Consider the following 22163-nt stretch of genomic DNA (forward strand, 5'->3'; position numbering starts at 1 on the left):
TGTGCATAATTGTGTAATGTTCATTATCTTCATGTGAAATTCTGAACGAAAGTGCATGAATGTTATAAAAAATATAACTATTAAATACGTCATCACAGTCTGTGAAATGGGTACACAGAGACTTGTCGCTATTTATTTCACTCCAACTGTCCATGTTTGTTCAAGACAAAGTCTGTACATAGGTGATTGGGGATTTTTCAGTGACTCTTTCTGCACATTACTTCGATATGCCAGTAGATGGCTACAAGTGACTATTTTTTATGAGTGAGTCATTTAATCATTCATGCAACCGATTCATTCAAACAAGCTGCTTAAAGGAGCCGTATGTAAGATTGTGGCCAAAACTGGTACTGCAATCACTTTCAAATTACTGTAGAGCGGTGTATCCCCTCCCCCTCCCCCCTGACTCGAGGTTGCCAGATAGGCTGCAGGATCCAGCACGAACGTTTGTAGCCGCAGCTGTGGTAACTAGAGCTGAGCTGGCAACCCGGATGCCGAAACACTACTGACTTCGTGATTGGTAGATAGGTGGAGGGTGGCGCTTCAGGCCACAACACAACATGACAACATCAACATCAGTTGAGGGCTGCAACTTCACTTTTTAAATGACAATATCCTGGCCGGACTACTGTTGTCAGTGATACAAGTATTTGAAATGAACATGATTTCTTAATGTCTAGTGACATATCAGGGCCATTTTATGATTAATTGAAATACATTTCTTACATACAGCTCCTTTAATTTATTTCTCAGAGTTGTTCAACGCTTCTGAGGCTTCGTTTGAAACTCTTTCTCGATGATGGATCAAAAGTAATTGTTAATATTCTGTCTAAAATGTAAGTTACACAATATACTATCTTCTTGTTTATCAAGCTGTTCTAGTTTATCAAAGAGGCTTGAACATGTAAGCTCACATGTAGCTTTATCTATCGATTCCAAATCTTATCTGCTTAAATGTCATTTATCATGCTAAATGCTTAATAATAATAATTGTTAAACTAAAATTGCTCATTTGTAATGGAATATAATGGGAATATAAATAATATAAAATCATTTGAATAAATAATCATTGCTAAAAGCCAGACAATTTTGTATTACATTTATTTATTTTTACTATGTAGTGACCTTTAATTTGGAGCAAGAGAAACTGAGGGTGACTTTATTGTGTCAGACATGTCACTTTGCTCACAGCTGATTAGTCCAATTTCGGTTTGAAATCTCGTACCCAGAACATAACCTGCCCTGGAGCAGGGGCCCATACCATGAAGCCGGTTTAGGTGGCTAATATGTCAAATAAATACGCTTTAGAATCAATAGATAATGCTTTAAAAAAGACTACATGTGAGTTTACATGTACAAATCTCTTTACAGAAACGTCTGTCTGTCTGTCTGTGTGTCTGTCTGTGTGTATGTCTGTTAACCGCATATCTCTCGAACCGTTAGTCCGATGGATTTCAAACTCGACAGGTGTCTTGCCACGGGCATGAGTAAGTGCAGTGCCAAGTTTGATGTTGTTTGGATGAGAAATGCAAAAGATATCGTTAAATATATCATTTTTATAAGGTTGTGGTTTAAAAATAAACATTCTGACATTAGAGGGTTGTATCGGTCAAAAAAGCCCCAAGAAGGTTGTGGTTTAAAAATAAACATTCTGACATAAACACTCAGTCAGCTACACTGTTTACTTCTGAATATTATAGTTTGGTTCCAGAACGTGATAAATCCATTTTGATTAATTTGAGTAAAAATGTGTTTTCTTTACCAAGAAAGTGGTAAGATGAAAACCACTATTTTCTGTTTCAAACTTTCACTATAGCATCTTTAGGTTATAATAACATAACAAATTCAAATCTTTTTTTCCCCAAAAATGCAAAAAATTTCCCCAAAAAATGCAATAAATTCATGACACTTTTTTTTTTCAAAATGCAATTAATCCATTGAATCAATATAAAAGTTATTTTTTATCATATTGAAACTGTTGGAATCAGCCATCGCTAAGAAATATCTTCTGAACTTTTTTGACGGCAATCAGCTCACAAAAACTGATTTTGCACGGGCACTTTGCACTGCTCCCTGAATCGAGGCGCTTATTCATTTGTGGATGTTAAGTGAATCTGTAAGTCAGCTATGCTGTTTACTTCTGAATATTATATTTCATTCAGGTGCGCTTAACGTTATCGCTACTGTGTAATAGTAGCCTATGCTATTCACCAACTAAACATATCCTATTCAATGCGTTCACAGTCTCTTTCACGAGCATCATTTGTAGTAGCCTATTCACAAACTGTTTGCTCAAGCATAGCGTTTTCTCAGAGTTCACTTTGTGCTTTCTTCCATGCATGCACAAATAAAATTGTCACTGAACTTTTGCTGTGTAATTGTAACAATGAGCACTCAAACACACCAAACCAACAATTACTAAAAACACACACAAAAACTGATTTTTCACGGGTATTTTGCACTAGTATAAACTAACTTCATAACATTCAAGACATTTTCTTCTTGCTGTGTACATGCATTTATATAGGCCACTAATTCATATTCTTCAATCTTCGACAGAAGAGAATTGAATCACGCTGACTCTTTCGCGAAATTCTGTGAATCGCAGTTTCTCCGTTTCATGGCGTGTGATTGGCTGTTCATGACTGATGTCACACTTTCATGCGCTCCATGAACTCGGGATTAACTCGGGATTAAAGCCAGAGTTGACAGAAAAAGCCTGATTGGATTGGGGTTTTTTTCCCCGTTGTTTTGTCAACTAAAAACCATACAAAACCATAACCCTGAGTTCATTCAACTATATCATCATGTTAGCCGTGTAGCACTCTTGCTAGTTAGGCTATATTATGCAGACAGTAGCCTACAAATATAAACTCAGAATTGAGGATTGCAGAAATGCAGGTTTATGTCTCGCTTTTCTTCTCAGAATTGCGAGGTATAAAGTATAATTAATAAATATATAAAGTATAGTTAAGTATATATAATTATAAAGTCCGAAATTCGAGATATAAACTCGCAATTCTGACAAAAAAGTCAGAAATGTAAATGATCACGCTATAACATACAAGTGACTTGCAGTTACTTATTAGACTTGTGTGTCCAAACTTACTTAGGAATGCAAGCATGTCCGTGGCTGTTTTTATTTACTTTTGGAAAAGAAGCTTCATAGTCAAGGCCTTCTGATTAATGCAGACTCGACCTTTATGTGTTGTGGAGCACTCCCTGCATTATTCCAGTAATTAAGTGTTCATGCGTCTGACTCACTTCCGTAGGATTACAGTTCAAAAGGATATTCAACCAAACCTTGACATTCCCACCTTTACAGGTCTGACAGACAGGTAAGTCAGCACCAGCACAGTCTGTGACACACCAACTGTCTGCACCTCTTCTGCCTGCTCCTCAGGCTTGGCTGCATTAACAGGGAGGCTAACATCTGTGCGATTTATTCACATTAGGGGAGGATGGTGGACTAGTCATTTCGCTGCCTTTCGTTTTTGCAGCACTCTTTTCATTTTCTTCCCTAAAGGCATTTAAGTCAGGGCAGCACAAGCTGAGGCTTTAGTCAGGGATTTTTTTAAGGGGGAAGAAGCCTTACCATACAGGCCACAGCAAGTCTTTTAGGTCACACACACACAAACACACACACACACACACACACACACACAACATATGCACACATACACATGTAGACATTCCTCACTACTGAGAAAATTGCTTTGAGTGATCCTACCGATCCTGTTTGGCAAGGGAACGGAGGGAGGGAATGGGTGGACGAAGAAGCGACAGATGGAGGAAAAATGCGGAGAGATGTACTGATAGACAACATGTTTCTTGTGAACTACTTTTAAGGGGTTTATTTGCATGTTGAATCAGGTTTAACTGTTACAGTTTAGTTTTTTTTTTTACCATGGAAATAACGCTTTTAGTTATTTTGAGAATCTAATGAGGAAATGTTGTAAAGAAAAAAAAAAGAAGAAAAAAAAAAAAACCTGTGGAAATGGTTATAAGGTTTGCTTGTTCATCCTTTTTGCTAATTCGTAAAAATATTTTCACATGAATTAGTGAGACCTAATGTATTCTGATTATTAATTGATGGGATTTGAAGGATATTACAAAGATATGGATCAAGTCCAGAGAGCATAGAAACCAGGGCCCAGTTGTTCAAAAGTATTCTGATCGGATTGGATCAAATCTTGAAAATGGAAAGGAAAAAGGATTCTGAAATCGGATTAGACAACAAAATCCTATCTTTGGATCAAATCATCAGTTTGTGTCTTTCAAAACTTTTTAGTAAGATTGGGATACCTTTGATCCAAAAAAATCAGTATTATACCGATCCCAGCAGAAGGGTGGATTTCAGGAACAGAATTTAATAGAACTATAAAATATTTATATAGACCTTTATACAATATTTGTTTCATTTAATATACTTTTTTTTTTTTTTTTTTGCTCTTGATTAGCTTAACAGTTAAATTATTAAATTAGTTAGACATTAGGATTTTAAATTAAGCTTTTCTTTTCTTTTCTTTTCTTTTCTTTTCCTCATCTCATATTTTTTCCATCACTGTGTCCCTTTAGGGGCTTCATAGAGCACTAGTAATCCATATTTGTTCATCTGAAAAAGTGTGTATCTGGATCAGGGTGATCCAATCCAATTTTGCTTTGAAAAACCGGCACAAAAATAAGATGGATTACCTGATCCTGTATAGCAAACCAATGTAAATTTATGTAAATATCAGTATATGATATTACGTACAATATAAAATGAAAGTCTCTAATTTCGTTTCTCTTTTTTTCTCCTTTGTTTTATTGATTGATTATGTAAGATTTAATATTAAAACCATCATTAAAATGTAATATATTTAAAATTGAATATAAATTATATATAAAAAATATTATGTGCACAATAAATGGTTTGATGATGAAATAGATTCATCTAAATCTAGAACAAATCATCAACAAACACTACACATTTGTTTTCTATCATGTTGGGGGCTTTCCAATGTATTGTTTTCATACTGAACTGATTATTTTTCTATCACTATAACCCATAAACCTAACCCTCACACAAACCCTTTTTAATATTTAGATTTCATTCTCCTCATACAGACAGTTGCTGATCCCCACAACGTAGGTGATTTTATGTGTTACTGACCTTATGGGGCACTTGTCCCACCTCTGCTTAAAAAAATAGCAGTAAAATAAAATTAGAATAATTTATTATGAATTTGAGTTTTACTGACATCTAGTGGCTATTATATGAATTGCTTTGTGTTCCTGCGTTATAGCTGAAAGCTATACATTCGTTTTTTATTTCAACTGAGTGGCATAGTGGTTAAAGACCTGGTGTAGTAACCCAACAGCTGTCGGTTCTGCATCCACAAAGAATGACCCTATAAACCATCACCATTCTGGATATGCAATGTGTGCAATATCCACATATAAAACTAAATGAGCAATGATAGGCCTAAATGTTTGTCACCAGTAAACTGATATCAGTCCATCATGACCGAACATAAACTGTCATTTGCTTTTTGCAGAATCAAAGCCAGCAAAGCATTGCATTAAACTGGCAGTGGCTGACATCCAATGCCCAGCTAACAAAAAAATATGTTCTAAGAAGGTTTTGCTAACGTTCCCATTAACCCTTTATAGGGCACTCATTGAAATATTTGGAAATTCAAATTTTTAACCTCAGAACCCTAATGGGGGATGTTAAAGGACATTTAAACAAAAAAAAATTTTCTCAATTTTTTTCATCTTTGCATTGCAAATCAAGGTCAATGAAGTTACCATATATGAGCACTTGCCTGTCTAGGGTAAAATAAATTACAGAGAGTGAATTAAAAAAATATATGACACAAACACACACAAACTGCAAGGAACATTTATTTATTATAGGCACAAACTGCAAGGAACATTTATTTAGAGACATCTCTGTCTTTAGGTACTGATACGGGCATCTTGTGGAGGGTGCTCCGGGAGTATGGGGTCCGGGGCCCTTTCCTAAGGGCTATCCGGTCCCTGTAGGAGCAGAAGCTTGGTTCGCATTGCCGGCAGTAAGTCAGACTTGTTCCCGGTGCATGTTGGACTCCAACAGGGCTGCCCTTTGTCGCCGGTTCTGTTAATAATTTTTATGGACAGAATTTCTAGGCACAGCCAGGGGCCGGAGGGTTTCAGGTTTGGGGACCATACAATTTCATCTCTGCTCTTTGCGGATGATGTTGTCGTGCTGGCCTCATCAGGCCAGGACCTTCAGCATGCACTGGGATGGTTTGAAGCCGAGTGTGAACCGGCTGGGATGAGAATTAGCACCTCCAAATCCGAGGCCATGGTCCTCAGTCGGAAAAGGGTGGCTTGCTCACTTCAGGTTGGTGGAGAGCTCCTGCCTCAAGTGGAGGAGTTCAAGTATCTTGGGGTCTTGTTCACGAGTGAGGGAAGGCCTGAACGGGAGATTGAAGACGGATTGGTGCAGCTTCTGCAGTAATGCAGTTTATGTACCGGTCTGTCGTGGTGAAGAAGGAGCTGCCAGGCAAAGCTCTCGATTTTCCGGTCTATTTTCCGTTCCTACTCTCACCTATGGCCATGAGCTTATATTTGCTCATAATTACGTTTTATCACAAACCAATATTCAGTAATTACAATCAATTCACACAGTACTAGGCCTCACACGAACAATAAGCACGTGTGTATGCCATTTAACTATAAAAAAAAAAAAAAACGTTCATAAGGCATATGTCTAAAAATGGACACTTCCTCGACTTAGGTAAACGGGGCATATGATCAAATATGGTGCATTTAGTTTTCAGCCAAATATTAAACTAATTTTTACAAATGCTATGCAAATAACAGCAATCCTAATCTTTAACACAACTATTCAACCAAATAATTTGTGAGTTACATCAACTTACCATGTTTAGTTATGATGTTATAACTATAACTGTGGGAGAAGCCAGGTTCAAAAAAGCAATATTTTTGATTTCTGCAAGATGGCTGTGTTTGAGGTGCGCCAGGCCACTGCTGATTGGTCAGATGCCTTGATGTCAATATCTGTCAGATAGCTTGATCTCCCCTGATTGGCTGAGAGCAAACTACATGACTCTAGCACTCCAAACGGAGGCAGGGGGGGGGCATTTTGAATGAGTGCGGAAGTGACTAAATATAGTCACTTGCCCCATAAAGGGTTAAGTAAAAATGTCGTCTGTGTTCGAAACCGCCCTTATACCCTCATTCACTATTCCCTTCATTAGTCCACTATACAGTTCACTTGATGGAGTGAATGAGAGTGTGAGTGAACGAATGATGACACTTTTGCGTAGTTTGAGCTAGCCGTTCAAAGATCATTTGACACTTATAACTGGCAGCTCCAGTAGAAAGGAAAATATTTATCTTTAACTCTGTCATGGAAATAACTAAACCATAATTAAACAATTTCATAATCAATCAAAAAGAAATATAGGCTACCTGATATTTCACTATTGTATCATAGGCTGAATCCGAAAATGCCCCCTCAAATAATGCCCTATTTGAACGTTATTGAGTGCACTTATTCAATCCCACATTGCATTGCAATGACAAGTGTACAGCCATACGTTCCGAACTTCCGATGTAGGCTACGTTCAACGGCTGTCCGAATTCACTCACTTGTTTTCATTCACTCCTTCAAGTAAACCGTATTAGTGGACTAACGAATAGGGAATAGTGATTGAGGATTTAGGGGGCAATTTCAGACATGTTGTACACTCTATTGCGGTGCATTATGGGATTAAATGAGTGCACTCGATAACATCCAATGTGGTTTCAGACACCACGGCTGTTCCCAAAAATAGTGCCCTATTTAAGGGTATAGAGGGGAAATTATTTGTCGATGCTTTTGCATTCTCTCGCAAATGTTCTGCCTTCTCCAGAGCAACATTGCGTTCACTCGCAAAGCAGTTTTCCTCCCATCTCATATTTTTTCCATCACCATGTCCCTTTAGGGGCTCTGTCCATTAAAAACGTACACTTTATATATATATATATATATATATATATATATATATATATATATATATATATTTTATATATATTAAAAATATAAATGAAATATTTATATATTATTATATTTTATATTATAAAAATTATATATGAAGAGTTCAGATGCAAAAGCCTCTAAGTGCCATCTGAAATTTTCTTCTAGAATGATCATTTTTATGAAGCTCGTTTATTTAAGTGAAGTAATTTCACTTAAATGGCAATTAATAGGTAATTTTCATTGCCATTTAAGTGAAATTACTGAACTTAAATAAACGAGCTTCATAAAAATTATCATTCTAGAAGAAAATTTCAGATGGCACTTAGAAGCTTTTGCATCTGAACTCTTCATATATTTTAACGTTTTTTTCTTTGTTATGCGAAAGTTAAGGGAACATTCCATTTCATAATTTTGCAAACATATTGGAAAAGTTAATGTTCTCTAAAAATTCGGAAACATTTAGTAACATTTAAAAAATGTTAGTCGAACATCCAGCTAAACTTTTTAGGTAAAAACGTAGTATAAAATGATCAATTTAAAATGATAAATAATGTTTTTGTGCTAATTTTTCAGATAACCTTTGACCAGATAGACCAGATAACTTTAAACAAATGTTTTATTAATGTTACTAGAAACCGTTTCATAACTTTGAGAGAACCTTGTCACAACGTTAGCTAACGTGAGAGCTAAACAGATGTTTTAAATTGCAGGGTTATCCTTCAGTATAAGAAAATATGAACATGAAATGACGTGAAACTGAGCCAGTTACAGTTTTTTAATAAATAATTTTTAATGTTTTTATGATGTCAGTCCTTCTGCTGTGTAATTATTACTACATTCAGAGGGTCCATGTTTGAAAAGCTCTCTGAATAGATTTGTTGCATGGGAGGTGTTGGCAGCAGAGACTCTAGGGAACTGGGTTGCTTTGCCTCAGGCAAGCACTATATGTTCTTGGATTATGATTGCAAACCTGTATAAACTATTGTTAGAATAGACTTGTTTATGTGTGGGAAAAAAAAACTGCCCACTGTTATTGTCTTATCTTAATGAAATGATGTCTAGGCAAAACTGGCTGTTTCGGTCTTTCTTAATTGAGCGTCTCCAGATTCATGTTAACAATATGTCAAGGTAAAAGAACATAAGAAAAAAAACAACTAACACCATCTATTTAGTTGTCATTGTGAAATGAAAAAAGACTATACTTAATTAAACTAAACAGCACCAAGTACATAAATAAACAAAACCTTGCACTGTACTGGGCAAATTGTCATTGTACCCTATAATGCAGAGATTGATTTAGATAGAGTTCTTCTCTTTGTGTTTACAGTTCAGGTCTCCCACATCTGTTCACATGTTATTATCTGTTATTTCATAAGTGATGTTTTCAGTAGAGGCAGAAAGTATTTCAAATAATCTCGTATTTACCCTTTCACGTGATATTTAACATTTCTCATTCGTTTTTAGATACCCATTGTGCACTTTATCTCTATAATTACAGTAGCAGGCTTTGTAAAATTGCATGTAATTGGTGGTTATTTTGGGTGTGGTGATTTGTTCAGTCAGTGTATCACTGTCGTTTTGGGCCGTTGCATTATGTCAATAATAATAAGGCTTTATGAGTCACATTCAAACCTCCTGTACAACAGACTTATCACTTTGCCCTGTGTTTTTCCTTAACACATAATAAAAATATAAAGGGATGTCATATTACATTAATGGATCACTTAAAGGACTTAAGCTTAAGCAGGCCCCGACCAGGACGTAAAATTATCTAATGATTATTGATGATTTAATAGTTTGTTAAAGGCTAGGCTACATCGAGAAATATAGATAGTGATTATAGAAGTTTAAAATTGTGTTTTTACCTCAGAAATACATGAGATCATAGCGTTTTAACAGACATATATCAGTAAATGTTTAAACTTTCAGTCTATGATTAGAAATTGATCTGCAAACATGTATCATGGTATTTACAGAGAGGTTGTCTAAAATTCCATGCGTAAAAATTTTAACAATTTGTTTGAAACAAATATTGTAAAAAAAAAAAGAAGTTTATAACAAGTTATATTAGAATATCTCTAGTCCATTGATTTCTTAAGGATTATGCTATTTATGCTTGGATCAATATAGTATGTCAATTAAACTGTTTGTTCTCTTAGATGTTTGTAAGTTTTCATCCTCCCATAAAGTATTGTGTAGCTCCTCCTAATCTATGTTTGTTTGTTTATGTTATTTATATATTCACATTTTTCCTTTTATTTTACATTATTTTTCTGTTTAAGTTTAAAGGTAGGTTAGCGATAGCAATAGCTAGCTTTGAAAGCATTAGATCCCACCCTCCCTCAGAGCGCTCTTCAAGCCACGCCTCGTCCAAACACATGAACGCGCAAGTGCCGGTCGCGCACAACCAGAGAGCAGATTCAGCAAAGCACGCCGTTAAATTAGCCTACCTCATGTTTCAAAGCACATAACATAAAATAATGAACGTAAATAACTTACAGAGCTCTTACCACCTGATAGCTGCAGATTCATTTCGGTGTTGATGGTGTTGACATAGAAACGCATAGATCAGAGTCTGAGACTGTGAGATGTAAACAGCTCCGGGGGAGAACGTCACGGGTTGCCGTGAATTCAGCATAAAATCATTGTTTTGGTTCATGAGGAACTGTAAAAGGTGACTGCTGTTTGTTTGTGGCGCTCGGTGACTGTCTGAAAACTCTTCATGACGTGTGATGGTGGTGCGCAGGGGGAAATAGCTACACGCGCTGACACGCAGGTAAGATCATTGCATTCGGACCGAATACAATGATTGGACGAACATTTGTTGGTCCTTAGACTTCCACAGACGACATACATGTTTTAATGTTTAGACCCCTTCATTATTTATTGCTATCAGGATGTGAAAAAAAAGTTTCAATCCAGAATAACAAAAAGTGTTTATGAAAAAGAAAATCTCTACATTTAATTTAAAATAAATGTTTTTGCCAAGTTTTGGTATAGGGTTCACACAGCATTCTATCATGACTCCTCACTGAGCTGTACATTTATTCCAAAGCACAGTGGTTTACATGTAGTGGCACATTCACATGTAGTGATGATACACTCATATCTATTTTATGAGTGAGAAAAATCCCTATCTTGGGATTTATGTAGCGTGGTGCAAAGCAGACATGGGCTTAAGAGATCTATGTCACAGTTCATAGCGTTCAACAGGCCAGGAAGAAAACAGCTTATTTTAGCGTCTTCCTGCTCTGCGTCAGTGCGCTAACCTATTAGTGGAGCGTCTGAGCAGCCTGCAGACACATGTGGGTGAGACACATGGCAAAACCCAACTATTTAGTCTGAAGATTCCTTTCCTGTTTTCCTACACATCAAGTTTAAATACAGGTTTATGCAAGCGGTTAGGAAGAAAACAGAGCTGCCACTGTGTGCCTGAGAGGATGAATTTTTGTTTTGTTTTTCATTTTACGGTATGTTCCCAGAGAGAGTTAAAATGAGCAGGTTATCTGTTTTGTAAAACTAGAGGCAAATATTATGATTGAAAACTGCTTCGAATGAGTAAGTTCAAAATGTCAACTCAAGGCTGATTTCACAATACTAATCGGCAGGTTAGATGTTAAGCAACATCTGCCAGTTTCTAAATTACAAAGAAAAGTGAAAAACCTGCTATTTCAGACAAATACAACAACAGGCTTATTTAATTTTGGTCTGGCCTTGATCCAGAACCTTCTTCTGTATTTCACATGGAGCTGCCTGTGGTCACGACTGAGGTCAGGGTTTGTGTGGAAGCAAAAAATCCTGTAGGGAAAATTCCTCACTCCCCCGTGATTGAACCAACATGCACATGAAAACATAATGCTTATATCCATATTCATTCAGTACTGTTCAGAAAAATGGGTTCAGTTAAAAACAAATATTTTTTTTGTATTTTTATAGCAAGGATGCATTAAATTGATCAAAAGTGACAATTATATGTAAAGACTGTTATATTGCTACAAAAATATTGTTTCAAATAAATGCTGTTCTTTTGAACTTTCAAATCAAATAATCCTAATATATATATATATATATATATATATATATATATATATAATATATTACATAAAAAAATTATATTAATATAATTTTGATACATAGCCTACATATATTAAATATTATAAAAATTAATTAAAATATTTTTACTTCAACATAAATATTAGACTGCACAGCTGTTTTCAACTTTGATAATAATAGGAAATGTTTCTTCAATGTTTTAATAATAATAATAATAATAAGGATAAATATCAATGTTTTCAGCATATTAGAATGATTTCTGAAGGATCATGTGACACTGAAGACTGACGTAATGATGTAATAAATTACATTTTTAAAAAATTTAAATAGAAAACAGTTGCTTAAAATTGTAATGATATTTCACAATATTACTGTTTTTACTGTATTTTTGATCAAATAAATGCAGCCTTGATAAGCATAAGAGTTGTAATTCGTATAAACCCCAAACATTCAAATAGTGGTTTTCCTTCCTGATATTAAGCTCTGTTATATAGAAAGATACTTTTTATACTCATCTTGAATCATTCTAGCAGCAGAAATGCTGTCCTTAGCTTTAGGATCATCATATATCTGCACTCAAATATCCACGACAGAGCTATTGTAAGTCATATTTTAATGAATTAATTTTTTCTGAAAAATTAATTTAATGCAAAATTCTGTTTGAAAAGAGACAGTAGCCAATATTAAAACCTGTAATGAAGATAAATGCCTCCTTAAGAAGTTCTGCGTAGATTGTGGGTCACTGACATGGAAATGATCTCCATGACATTATATGTTGACAGACCCTCAATCCAGGCCCCTCTGGCCTTCCCAAATGGTGTTCAAAGTTTGATCCAAAAATATCTGCCTCTTTTCTTTTTTGAGCTGAGAAGGCATTTTCCATATCATATACCGTCCATCACTTTCAAACGGTAAATAATTACACGAAAGTAAGATGTCAGCAGTCCAGTGTCCATCGTAGCATTTCGGTCCTGGCAGAGTTGCTGACGGTAATAGATGTGTGTCTGTGATGCACGGAAAAAACGGATGTTCATTAGTCACAGATAACGGAAAAAGACATGTTCGTAAGTATTGGGAACTAATAAATGACTAGAGATAGGTAAGTGTATAAATATGTATCCTGTTCTGAGTTTAAAGCTGTTTTCCATTATCTAAGCAATTTGTCAAAATAAATGAGGGCCTGTTAATAAGAATAATTAGCAAAAATAAACAACATAATTATTATTTTTAAAGTTTATTCTAAAGTTATTTAATGGCCCTCTAAATGCTTCTAAAACTTGTAAAATCTGGTAACACTTTATTTTGATGGTCCGCATTAGACATTCTACTAACTATAAGTAAATTTGACACTAACTACAACTCTCATTATAGAGTATTAGTAGACTGCCTGCTTAATATCTGAAAACACTTTATTTTGATGGTCCCTCAACAGACCTTGTAACTTTGCACATGTCAACTTATTCTACTAATACTCTAATGAGAGTTAGTTGACATGTAGTTGCAAAGTTACTTATTACTGGAATGTAGAATATAATTAGTGGACCATCGAAATGAAGAGTTGTAACAACTTTGTCTTTCCAGACCTGCCATATTAAAAGAAGTCTGTAAATGAGCTCTTGTGAAACAGAGTTATGTAATATTTTTTTTCACAGAAAATTGCTTTAATATTATACACAATTATGTGGTCGTGTTTCATATAGAGAAAACACATATAAGAACATGTGTCTACATGAAGGCATACATGACGAAATATTACGTATAATTGGTTATTTGGTGCAAACCTCTGGCTAAACATTAAAAGTCTTTGGCCTTCACAGAACTCACAGTCTCATGATCCTCTGGAGGTGTGGTTATCTTCACTCTCCCCTCCTTCTCTAGTAATTATATATAACAGGCCAGACTGAGCTACAGTTAGTTGAGTCGTGGAGTTAAAGGCTAAGAAAGGTTTCAGGGTCATATTTACCTGTGTTTTACACAATTTATTGATAACAGCTGATCAAGCAGAAGTCATTCAACTCATTTGGTGAGTACCCTGTTTAGTTACTTTTAGGTTACATCTTAGAGTATTTGTTAAGGGTTGAAAAAATCAGCATTATACAACAGTGTATTTGAACTCCAGGGCAAAGCTCATTTTGGTTAGTAATTTAATACATGTCCTTAAAGTAACTCACAATAGCATAATAAACTGCACAATGTCATGAGACTTTTACATCAATTGTATTTTCACAGCTATCTGTATTTAATATCACCCAGACTTGACACTTGACACAAAATTGCAATGTTTGCACATTCTGATGATTCTTGTGCATGTATTCTTGTGGTCAGGGAACATCATAATGGTTTGGTACGCAGGTCTTCTGTACAAAGTCAAATCAAACACCTGTTCTCATAGAATAAGTAATTCAACAAGTCATTCATCTACTTCTTATTGCTTTATGCTTAAGTCTTCATAAAGTGTTCTGAGTCTCTCTAAATCCTCTGTCTGAAGGCACTTACAGTCTTTTTTACAGCCAAACTTGCCATCAAAATATCAGAAGTATTTTCAGGCTCATAATCAAATCACGCTTACTGAAGCATTATTAAGCCTCTTTTTTCCTAATGAATATGTCACATTGTTTTGAAAATACCTTACTTGACTACTTACACTGGCACACAGTAGATCTTAATGTCCCTCAAAGTTAAAAAATAAATAAAAAAAACAGCATTATTTTATGGTGGATAGATAATATGCTATGCTAACAGATAAAAAAAAGAGTAAAGAAATGCTAATAAATAATGAAATGCATTAAAATCCCCATCCCTTTGTCACCCCAGCCACGTGATGAAGGTAGAACTACTACATAACCTAGAAAGATATTGCTGCAAATGTGAATGTAAATCTTATCAGTAGCATAGAGTGTGCTTTGCATTGCTTTTAAATGGACATAATTATTACAGTCTGAGCTGAAAAATAGCATTATTTTATAGACCGTATGGCCAAAGTTTCATTGTCAAAACTTTTAAACATTTGTTATATAGTTATGTAGACCAGGTTAGGCTGTTTTGCAAACACAAATCCATCCCCGCCAAAAATATCTAAATCAAGGCATAAAAAGCAGTGTGGTTCAATTGTGTGTTTCTGTTTTGTGCTTTTTAATAGTCAGGTCTTAAAGTCTCTAAATCATCCAAATGGCTCTTTCTTTTCCAGAATGTACTGTCGATCACTACTAAGATCTAGTCCACAATGGATGTCTCTGTCTGTGTAGCCACTCAAAGCCAATGCAAAGCCCTGACTGATATTAGTATATGTAGCTAACAGTTGCTTTTTACTTCCTGCTACTTTTTATTTGTGGAGATAGACCGGGTGCAGACTGATTTTTAGCTCGTCTCCTTTATTGCTTTGGATATTTATTTATTTATTAAGAAGAAATACCTCAATAATCTGACCCAGCTTGATTCACAATAGGCCAATAGTGCAGTTACTCTCCCGCAATGGAATCCACTACACTAGCATCCCTTGCAACTGTTACCATGCTAACGGCGGCCACACAGACAGACATGTCTAATTTTCTCTGGCTGCTGGTGCTGGGCTTCATCATCGCTTTTATCCTGGCGTTCTCCGTGGGCGCCAACGATGTAGCCAACTCTTTCGGTACAGCAGTGGGTTCTGGGGTCGTGACCCTGCGCCAGGCCTGCGTCCTAGCCACCATCTTTGAGACAGTGGGCGCCATCCTTTTAGGGGCCAAGGTCAGTGAGACCATCCGTTCGGGAATCATCGATGTTCACATGTACAACGGCTCAGAGGCTGTGCTGATGGCTGGCTCCATCAGCGCCATGTTTGGTGAGTATGTACTTGATTTTAAGATAGTTCACCAACAAAAAAAGAAAAAATCTGTCATAATTTTCTCACCCTCATGTCATTCTGAACCTGTTTGACTTTAGTTCTGTTGTGGAATGTAAAAGAAGATATTTGTGAATCAAATGAAAGTCAATGGGGTCCAATGTTGTTTTGGACCCCATTGACTTCCATTGCTCTCTCTTTCACTCAAAGCTACATATTTTAACACCCTCAAAAAATGTCCATCATACTGTGTTGCACAGGAGAATGCGAAATGATGAATCCAGTAAATTGCGAGCATATCACCTAGGTGGAAGTTTCTCACATTGCCATGACTTGTGTTGGTCACGTCACAAGCTTATGTTTGTTTTTTGCACTATTACAGGATCTGCTGTTTGGCAACTTGTAGCTTCGTTCTTGAAACTCCCCATCTCTGGAACACACTGCATTGTGGGTGCTACAATAGGCTTTTCCATGGTTGCTAGGGGTCATCAGGGAGTCAAATGGCTCGAACTGCTTCGCATTGGTACGTGAAAATTTGTATTTTTGAGATTTTGTATAAACATGCTTTGTCCGATTACATGATTTTTCCTAAATAATGAGTCAGTTCATGAAAAGAGAATATTTTCCCGTGTGACCCCAGAAATAGTAAGTGGTAAGACCACCCCAACATGATTAAATGCACATTTCTCAGTTGTATTATTTTTTTCACATGACCCAAATAAGAGCTATTTTTGGAACAGAACATTTTGGACTATACAGACAGGAAACATGGTCACATGCTTACCCCTTGTGACTTACTGGGTGTTTGTTGATACTCAGCATGCAGCCCTGAGAAATCTTGGGCCATTTAATTTTTAGATAAAAGAGAATAGCATCGATCTTTGGATGTGGAATTATGCATATTTGTAAAGCATTGATATATGTGTTACAGTTGCCTCTTGGTTTCTTTCACCTCTTCTCTCCGGCATAATGTCTGCTATTCTCTTCTACTTTGTCCGCAAGTTCATCTTGAGTAAGGTAAAAAGCAAATCTGAGCTCACCTGTTACATAATGTGCCAGTGTCTGTTTTGGTATTTTCGTAATCTCTTGTTGTTGTCAATAAAGAAAGAACATACTTTTTTTTACCACGTGCTAAACAGCAGTATATCCATGTGCTCTAGGAGGATCCAGTGCCCAATGGTTTGAGAGCATTACCAGTTTTCTATGCTGTTACAATGGGAATCAATCTTTTCTCCATCATGTTTACCGGAGCACCAAGTAAGCTTTTTTTCTGCTCTAAATAAATAGTTTTTTTTTTTTTTTTTGATGGATTTGATGGATGGATATTTATTTATGGATGTTTTTTGATTCATTGATTGAGTCTTCAAATGTCACTAAAAGGGGTTATGTCATATTTAGCCTTTTGAGGAACATTTTGTTCCCAAATTGTTACTAAGAATGTACTTTGATATGAGATATGATTTGAACACACAAACACATATACAGCATGCTGAGGTCATGATCACATGTATGCATGCAGTGCCCCTCCCTCATCTAATTAACTTAATTTACTTTCACATTCACGCATACAGAGGGCTGGTGGGTTAAACACAGTATACTATATTGCTCATGAATATATGTGCTATGTGAAAATGTGTAGCTTTTTGTCAAGTTTGTCAATGGAATTATGAAATATAATTTTGGCCCAAGTTCAACAATCTGTACTATTAAGCAAATATCATAGGGATCATGATGTACTAAAAATGAATAGGCCGCTGTGAACCAACTGTTGTCCTAGAGTCTGTGTACTAATCAGTGGGCCACAGGGCCGCCCTCTTCCTGGTTATCTACTGAGCCATGTACATGACCCTGTTTGATACCGGTTCTTCTCATTCAGAGGAACTGAAAAATAGCTTAGCCGTAAGTTATAATGATAAAAAAGACACTTTCACTGGAAAGTCCCCTATTTCAACCTGATTTGAGACAGAAATTGTATAACCGTTTGCTTATCTCACTGTAGTGTTTCGTCAACACGCACAACAAACTTATAGTAATTCTGAAGGATAAACGTGCAATCATTATTTAGAAAACAAGAAAGATGTCCTTTTTCACTTCTGCACATTTTTTATTTTTTTTTCATTTTAAAAGATTATTTGTATTTCAGGTTGACTTATCCACACAGTTTTGCTATTAATAAGAATGTGAAGTTATGCTAATGCTAATTTAGAGAAACCCAAGGTCTTTTCAAGAGGAATGTGAGACTTAAAGTGTTCTTGATGATTTGCAGTATGAAAGTGTAGAACATGTTGCACTGTTTAACACAAAAACATGTTAGGTTTTCATCTCTTTCTTTTCTTTATTCTGCAGTGTTGGGATTCGATAGGGTACCATGGTGGGGCACTCTGCTGATCTCACTGGGCTGTGCCATGCTTACTGCTCTGGTGGTCTGGTTCATTGTGTGTCCACGGTTAAAGAAGAAGATCAAAAGTGAATATTTATATTATCATGTCTGTAATTTTATGACCATTGTCAGTATTCATTTTAAATAGGCTTCTTAAAGTATACAATTTTTAGAAGGTTTTTGCAATGTTGTTGAAACATTCAAAAGTTCTTAAAGATTTTTTTTTTTTTAAATGAAAATGTTTATTCAACAAGGATGCATTAAATTGATCAAAAGTGACAGTAAAAAAAGAATAATCACATAAATATATATTTCCATTTATCAGTTTTAACATTGACAAAAATAATAATTGTTTAATAAATGGCTTCTGAAAAATCAACTTTGCCATCACAGAAATAAATAGCATTTTAAGATATATTAAAATAGAAAACAGTTATTTTAAATTGTAACAATATTCCACAATATTACTGTTTTTACTATTGTTTTCTGCAAATAAATGCAGCCTTGGTGCACATTCTTTAAAAAACATTCAAAAATCTTACCATCTTCAAACTTTTGAACTGTAGTGCAACTTTATTTTTTGCAATTGTAACTTCATTTCTTATTTTAAAGTATCTTCCAATTACCTTTTCCAGAATCCCATGGAAACATGATGAAATGAAATATCTTTTTAAATGTTTCTAATAAACTGCCTCATTGACTTTGCATGCATTTGGATCCTTCCTTTTTATATAATTATTTCTGTAATTGTTTTCACCTTTTCAGGTCAGAATATTGCCGACACTAGTGGGACACAACTGATTGAGAAGAAGCCATCCTCAAATGGCCTTGTGGACCATCCCGCCCCACCTCAAAGCTACTCTCCTGTTCCACAGACACCCCCTGCTGACAGCAACAAAGTGGCCTTTGACATCGGAGGATCAGCGGAAACCGACTTGGACAGCAAAGATTTTGACACCAAAGATTTGGATTGCACTCATGGTCAGCCCCTTGAAATGATAAACACACTAAATTGATTGAGTTTTGATTTTAATTTCTCTCTTTTGACTGTATTACTCATTCTTTATTCTACAATTTTCGCTCATCCATTCTAGCTTTAAATGGCAGTGCTGGAATTGCTGTCCCAGACTTGAACGGAAGCCAGTTTCACACCGTACACAAAGATTCTGGAATCTACAAGGATCTACTGCACAAACTTCACCTGGCCAAGGTGGGCGAATGCATGGGAGAGCTCGGAGAAAAACCCATCCGCCGTAACAACAGTTATACTTCTTACACCATGGCCATCTATGGAATACACGGGTCATTGAAGGAGGGCGAGGGAAGCCGGACTGGACTGGACGGAGAGAAAAGGCGCTCGCGGTACGACAGCTATAACAGCTACTGTACCGCAGTGGCTGATGGAGAAGTTCCTGCAGGAGATGAAGTTCTGGCAGTGGAGCTGGGAGACGAGACCGTCAGAAGTGACTCGCTGGAAGAGGAAATAGATGAGCTAGAAATTGACAGGCCGGAGGTGTCCACGCTCTTCCAGTTCCTGCAGATTCTCACCGCCTGCTTCGGATCGTTTGCGCATGGGGGAAATGATGTTAGGTATGAGAGACATAAACCTTTTTTCATATTTTGTCCAAAATAAGACAAAATTAACCATCTTAATGTGAATTCAGGTATCACAACATTAAAATGTACAGTATAAAACTGGATATTCATTTTGGGATTTGTTAAAGATTACATTCAATTATTAGTGTTTTTAAAAACTAACTTTAAATGAGCATTAGATGCTGGCAAAGTAATCTAAATGTAAAAAATATCCAATATCAGTACATAGCTGATCTGGCACAGATACACCGCTGTTTAAAAGTTTGGGGTCAGTAATACTTTTAATCAAGGATGCATTAAATAGATCAAAAGTGACTGTCAAGACTTAGGCTATTTAATGCTTAAATAAATTCCACTTAAATGCTGTTCCTTGAACTTACTATTCATCTAAGAATCCTGAAAAACACAGTTTACACAAAAATATTAAGCAGCACAACTATTTTCAGCATTGATAACAATAAGAAATGTTTCACCAAATCAGCATATTAGAATAATTTCTGAAGGATCATGTGATACTGAAGACTGGAGTAATGATGCTGAAAATGTATGCATCACAAGAAAACAAAAAAAAAGATTTTAAAATATATTCAAATAAAAAACAGCTATTTTAATAATGTTATTCATTTACCGTATTTTTTTTATAAAAAAAAAAAAAATGCAGCATTGGTGAGCATAAGAGACCTTCAAAAACATTTTTAAAAATGTACCGACCCTAAACTTTTAACCGGTAATGTATTTAATGCATTTCTATCCTGGTTTCTCACATTGTTTTATAATGAGCTCAGTGTTAATCTCTAAATGGTAACATAACCCATCATTCCTCTCCTACAGTAATGCGATTGGCCCCCTCGTTGCTCTCTGGTTGATTTATGACACCGCTTCTGTAGCACCCAGTGCTCCTACACCAGTTTGGTTGCTCCTGTATGGTGGAGTGGGTATCTGCGCAGGACTCTGGATTTGGGGTCGGAGGGTCATACAAACCATGGGCAAAGACCTGACTCCCATCACTCCCTCCAGGTGACAAGCTTCACACCTCCACTGAGAATAAACTGATGATAAGAGTGCATATTTGTGGGATCAGACTTTATAGTTCAGTTTTTATCACTGTGGTTCTCATGGGGCTTAAGTGCCGGTTGACACTTTCTTATCTCTATTGACTTTGGAGTGCAAACAAACAGTTTAACAACACTCCTTGTCTCATGGAATTTCCCTCATGAACCAAAGCAAAGAAAATTTGTCTTGTCTTTAGTATTATGACATTTTGACTATGCCGCAGTACTTTTCCCCCATTCAAACAGTTCTGTGCTGTGTGTAAAGATGCTTATAGTGCTTATTATAATCATCATGTCTGTCTCGCAGTGGGTTTAGCATTGAGCTCGCCTCTGCTGTAACTGTGGTTGTCGCCTCCAACATTGGACTCCCAGTCAGCACTACTCATTGCAAGGTGAGTTGCTTACTAGATTAAATCCCTACAGTTGTAATTTATAGTATTAAACATCCAATCTTCTTTGTTTGTGTGTTCATGGGCAGGTTGGATCAGTGGTGTCAGTTGGCTGGCTCCGCTCCAAGAAGGCCGTTGATTGGCATCTTTTCCGGAATATCTTTATCGCTTGGTTTGTGACGGTGCCAATTTCTGGTCTCATCAGTGCTGCTATTATGGCACTCTTCTATTACGTTATACTGCCTCTGGTCTAATGTGTTACGTTAAACCATTTACTTCTTGTAAATACTTACATTTTTGAGGAAAAAAACGGGCCTCAACTATGGAATGCCCCTTCAACTTGTCCCATCATAATGTACTGTACATAGTAAATCAAGGATTGTGGATGTTTGCACATCACACTCTTACTCTGTGATTTTTTTTTTAGCTGTAAAAAGTGTGAGATATGTAGTATGAAAATGTTTATGTAGGTTTACTTGGGGCCTCACATATATATATTTTTTAAAGAAAAATATTAAGTTGGGCTAAAATTCTGTTTCAACTTTTAGCATTTTTTAGAAAATGACAGTTTATACTCTAAGCTGTAAGGCAATTGTTTATGTATAAATATATAAACTTGCATGACATTTGAAATAAATCATATTCCTGCTGACATGTGCATGCTAATTTCCACCTGTAAATAAACGATAGTTTTTACAAAACACAAATTATGCTTTCTTGTCTTGTCATCCTAAACTGTGAGAGACCTGTTTTTAATAAATAACAAATCCATGTATATTTAAGAAAAGTGTATAAAATGGAGATTGCTGAAAATGATTTTAAATCTTTCAAAGATCCATGAATGGTTACTTTGAAATCC

The 22163-nt window shown here is 35.9% G+C and overlaps 1 protein-coding gene across 1 annotated transcript; it reads left to right on the forward strand.

The window, feature by feature from the left end:
- Positions 1-13954: 13954 nt before the first annotated feature.
- slc20a1a (solute carrier family 20 member 1a) lies at positions 13955-21805 on the forward strand. The gene is made up of 11 exons (XM_084388887.1): positions 13955-14090; positions 15255-15887; positions 16270-16410; positions 16819-16904; positions 17048-17144; positions 18234-18353; positions 19033-19248; positions 19362-19857; positions 20695-20880; positions 21223-21307; positions 21394-21805. The coding sequence occupies exons 2-11, from the start codon at positions 15539-15541 to the stop codon at positions 21556-21558; spliced, it is 1941 nt and encodes a 646-aa protein (XP_084245013.1). The 5' UTR covers positions 13955-14090; positions 15255-15538; the 3' UTR covers positions 21559-21805.
- Positions 21806-22163: the final 358 nt, after the last annotated feature.

This window comes from Rutilus rutilus, assembly GCF_951802725.1.
Source record: "Rutilus rutilus genome assembly, chromosome: 19".
Taxonomy (NCBI): domain Eukaryota; kingdom Metazoa; phylum Chordata; class Actinopteri; order Cypriniformes; family Leuciscidae; genus Rutilus; species Rutilus rutilus.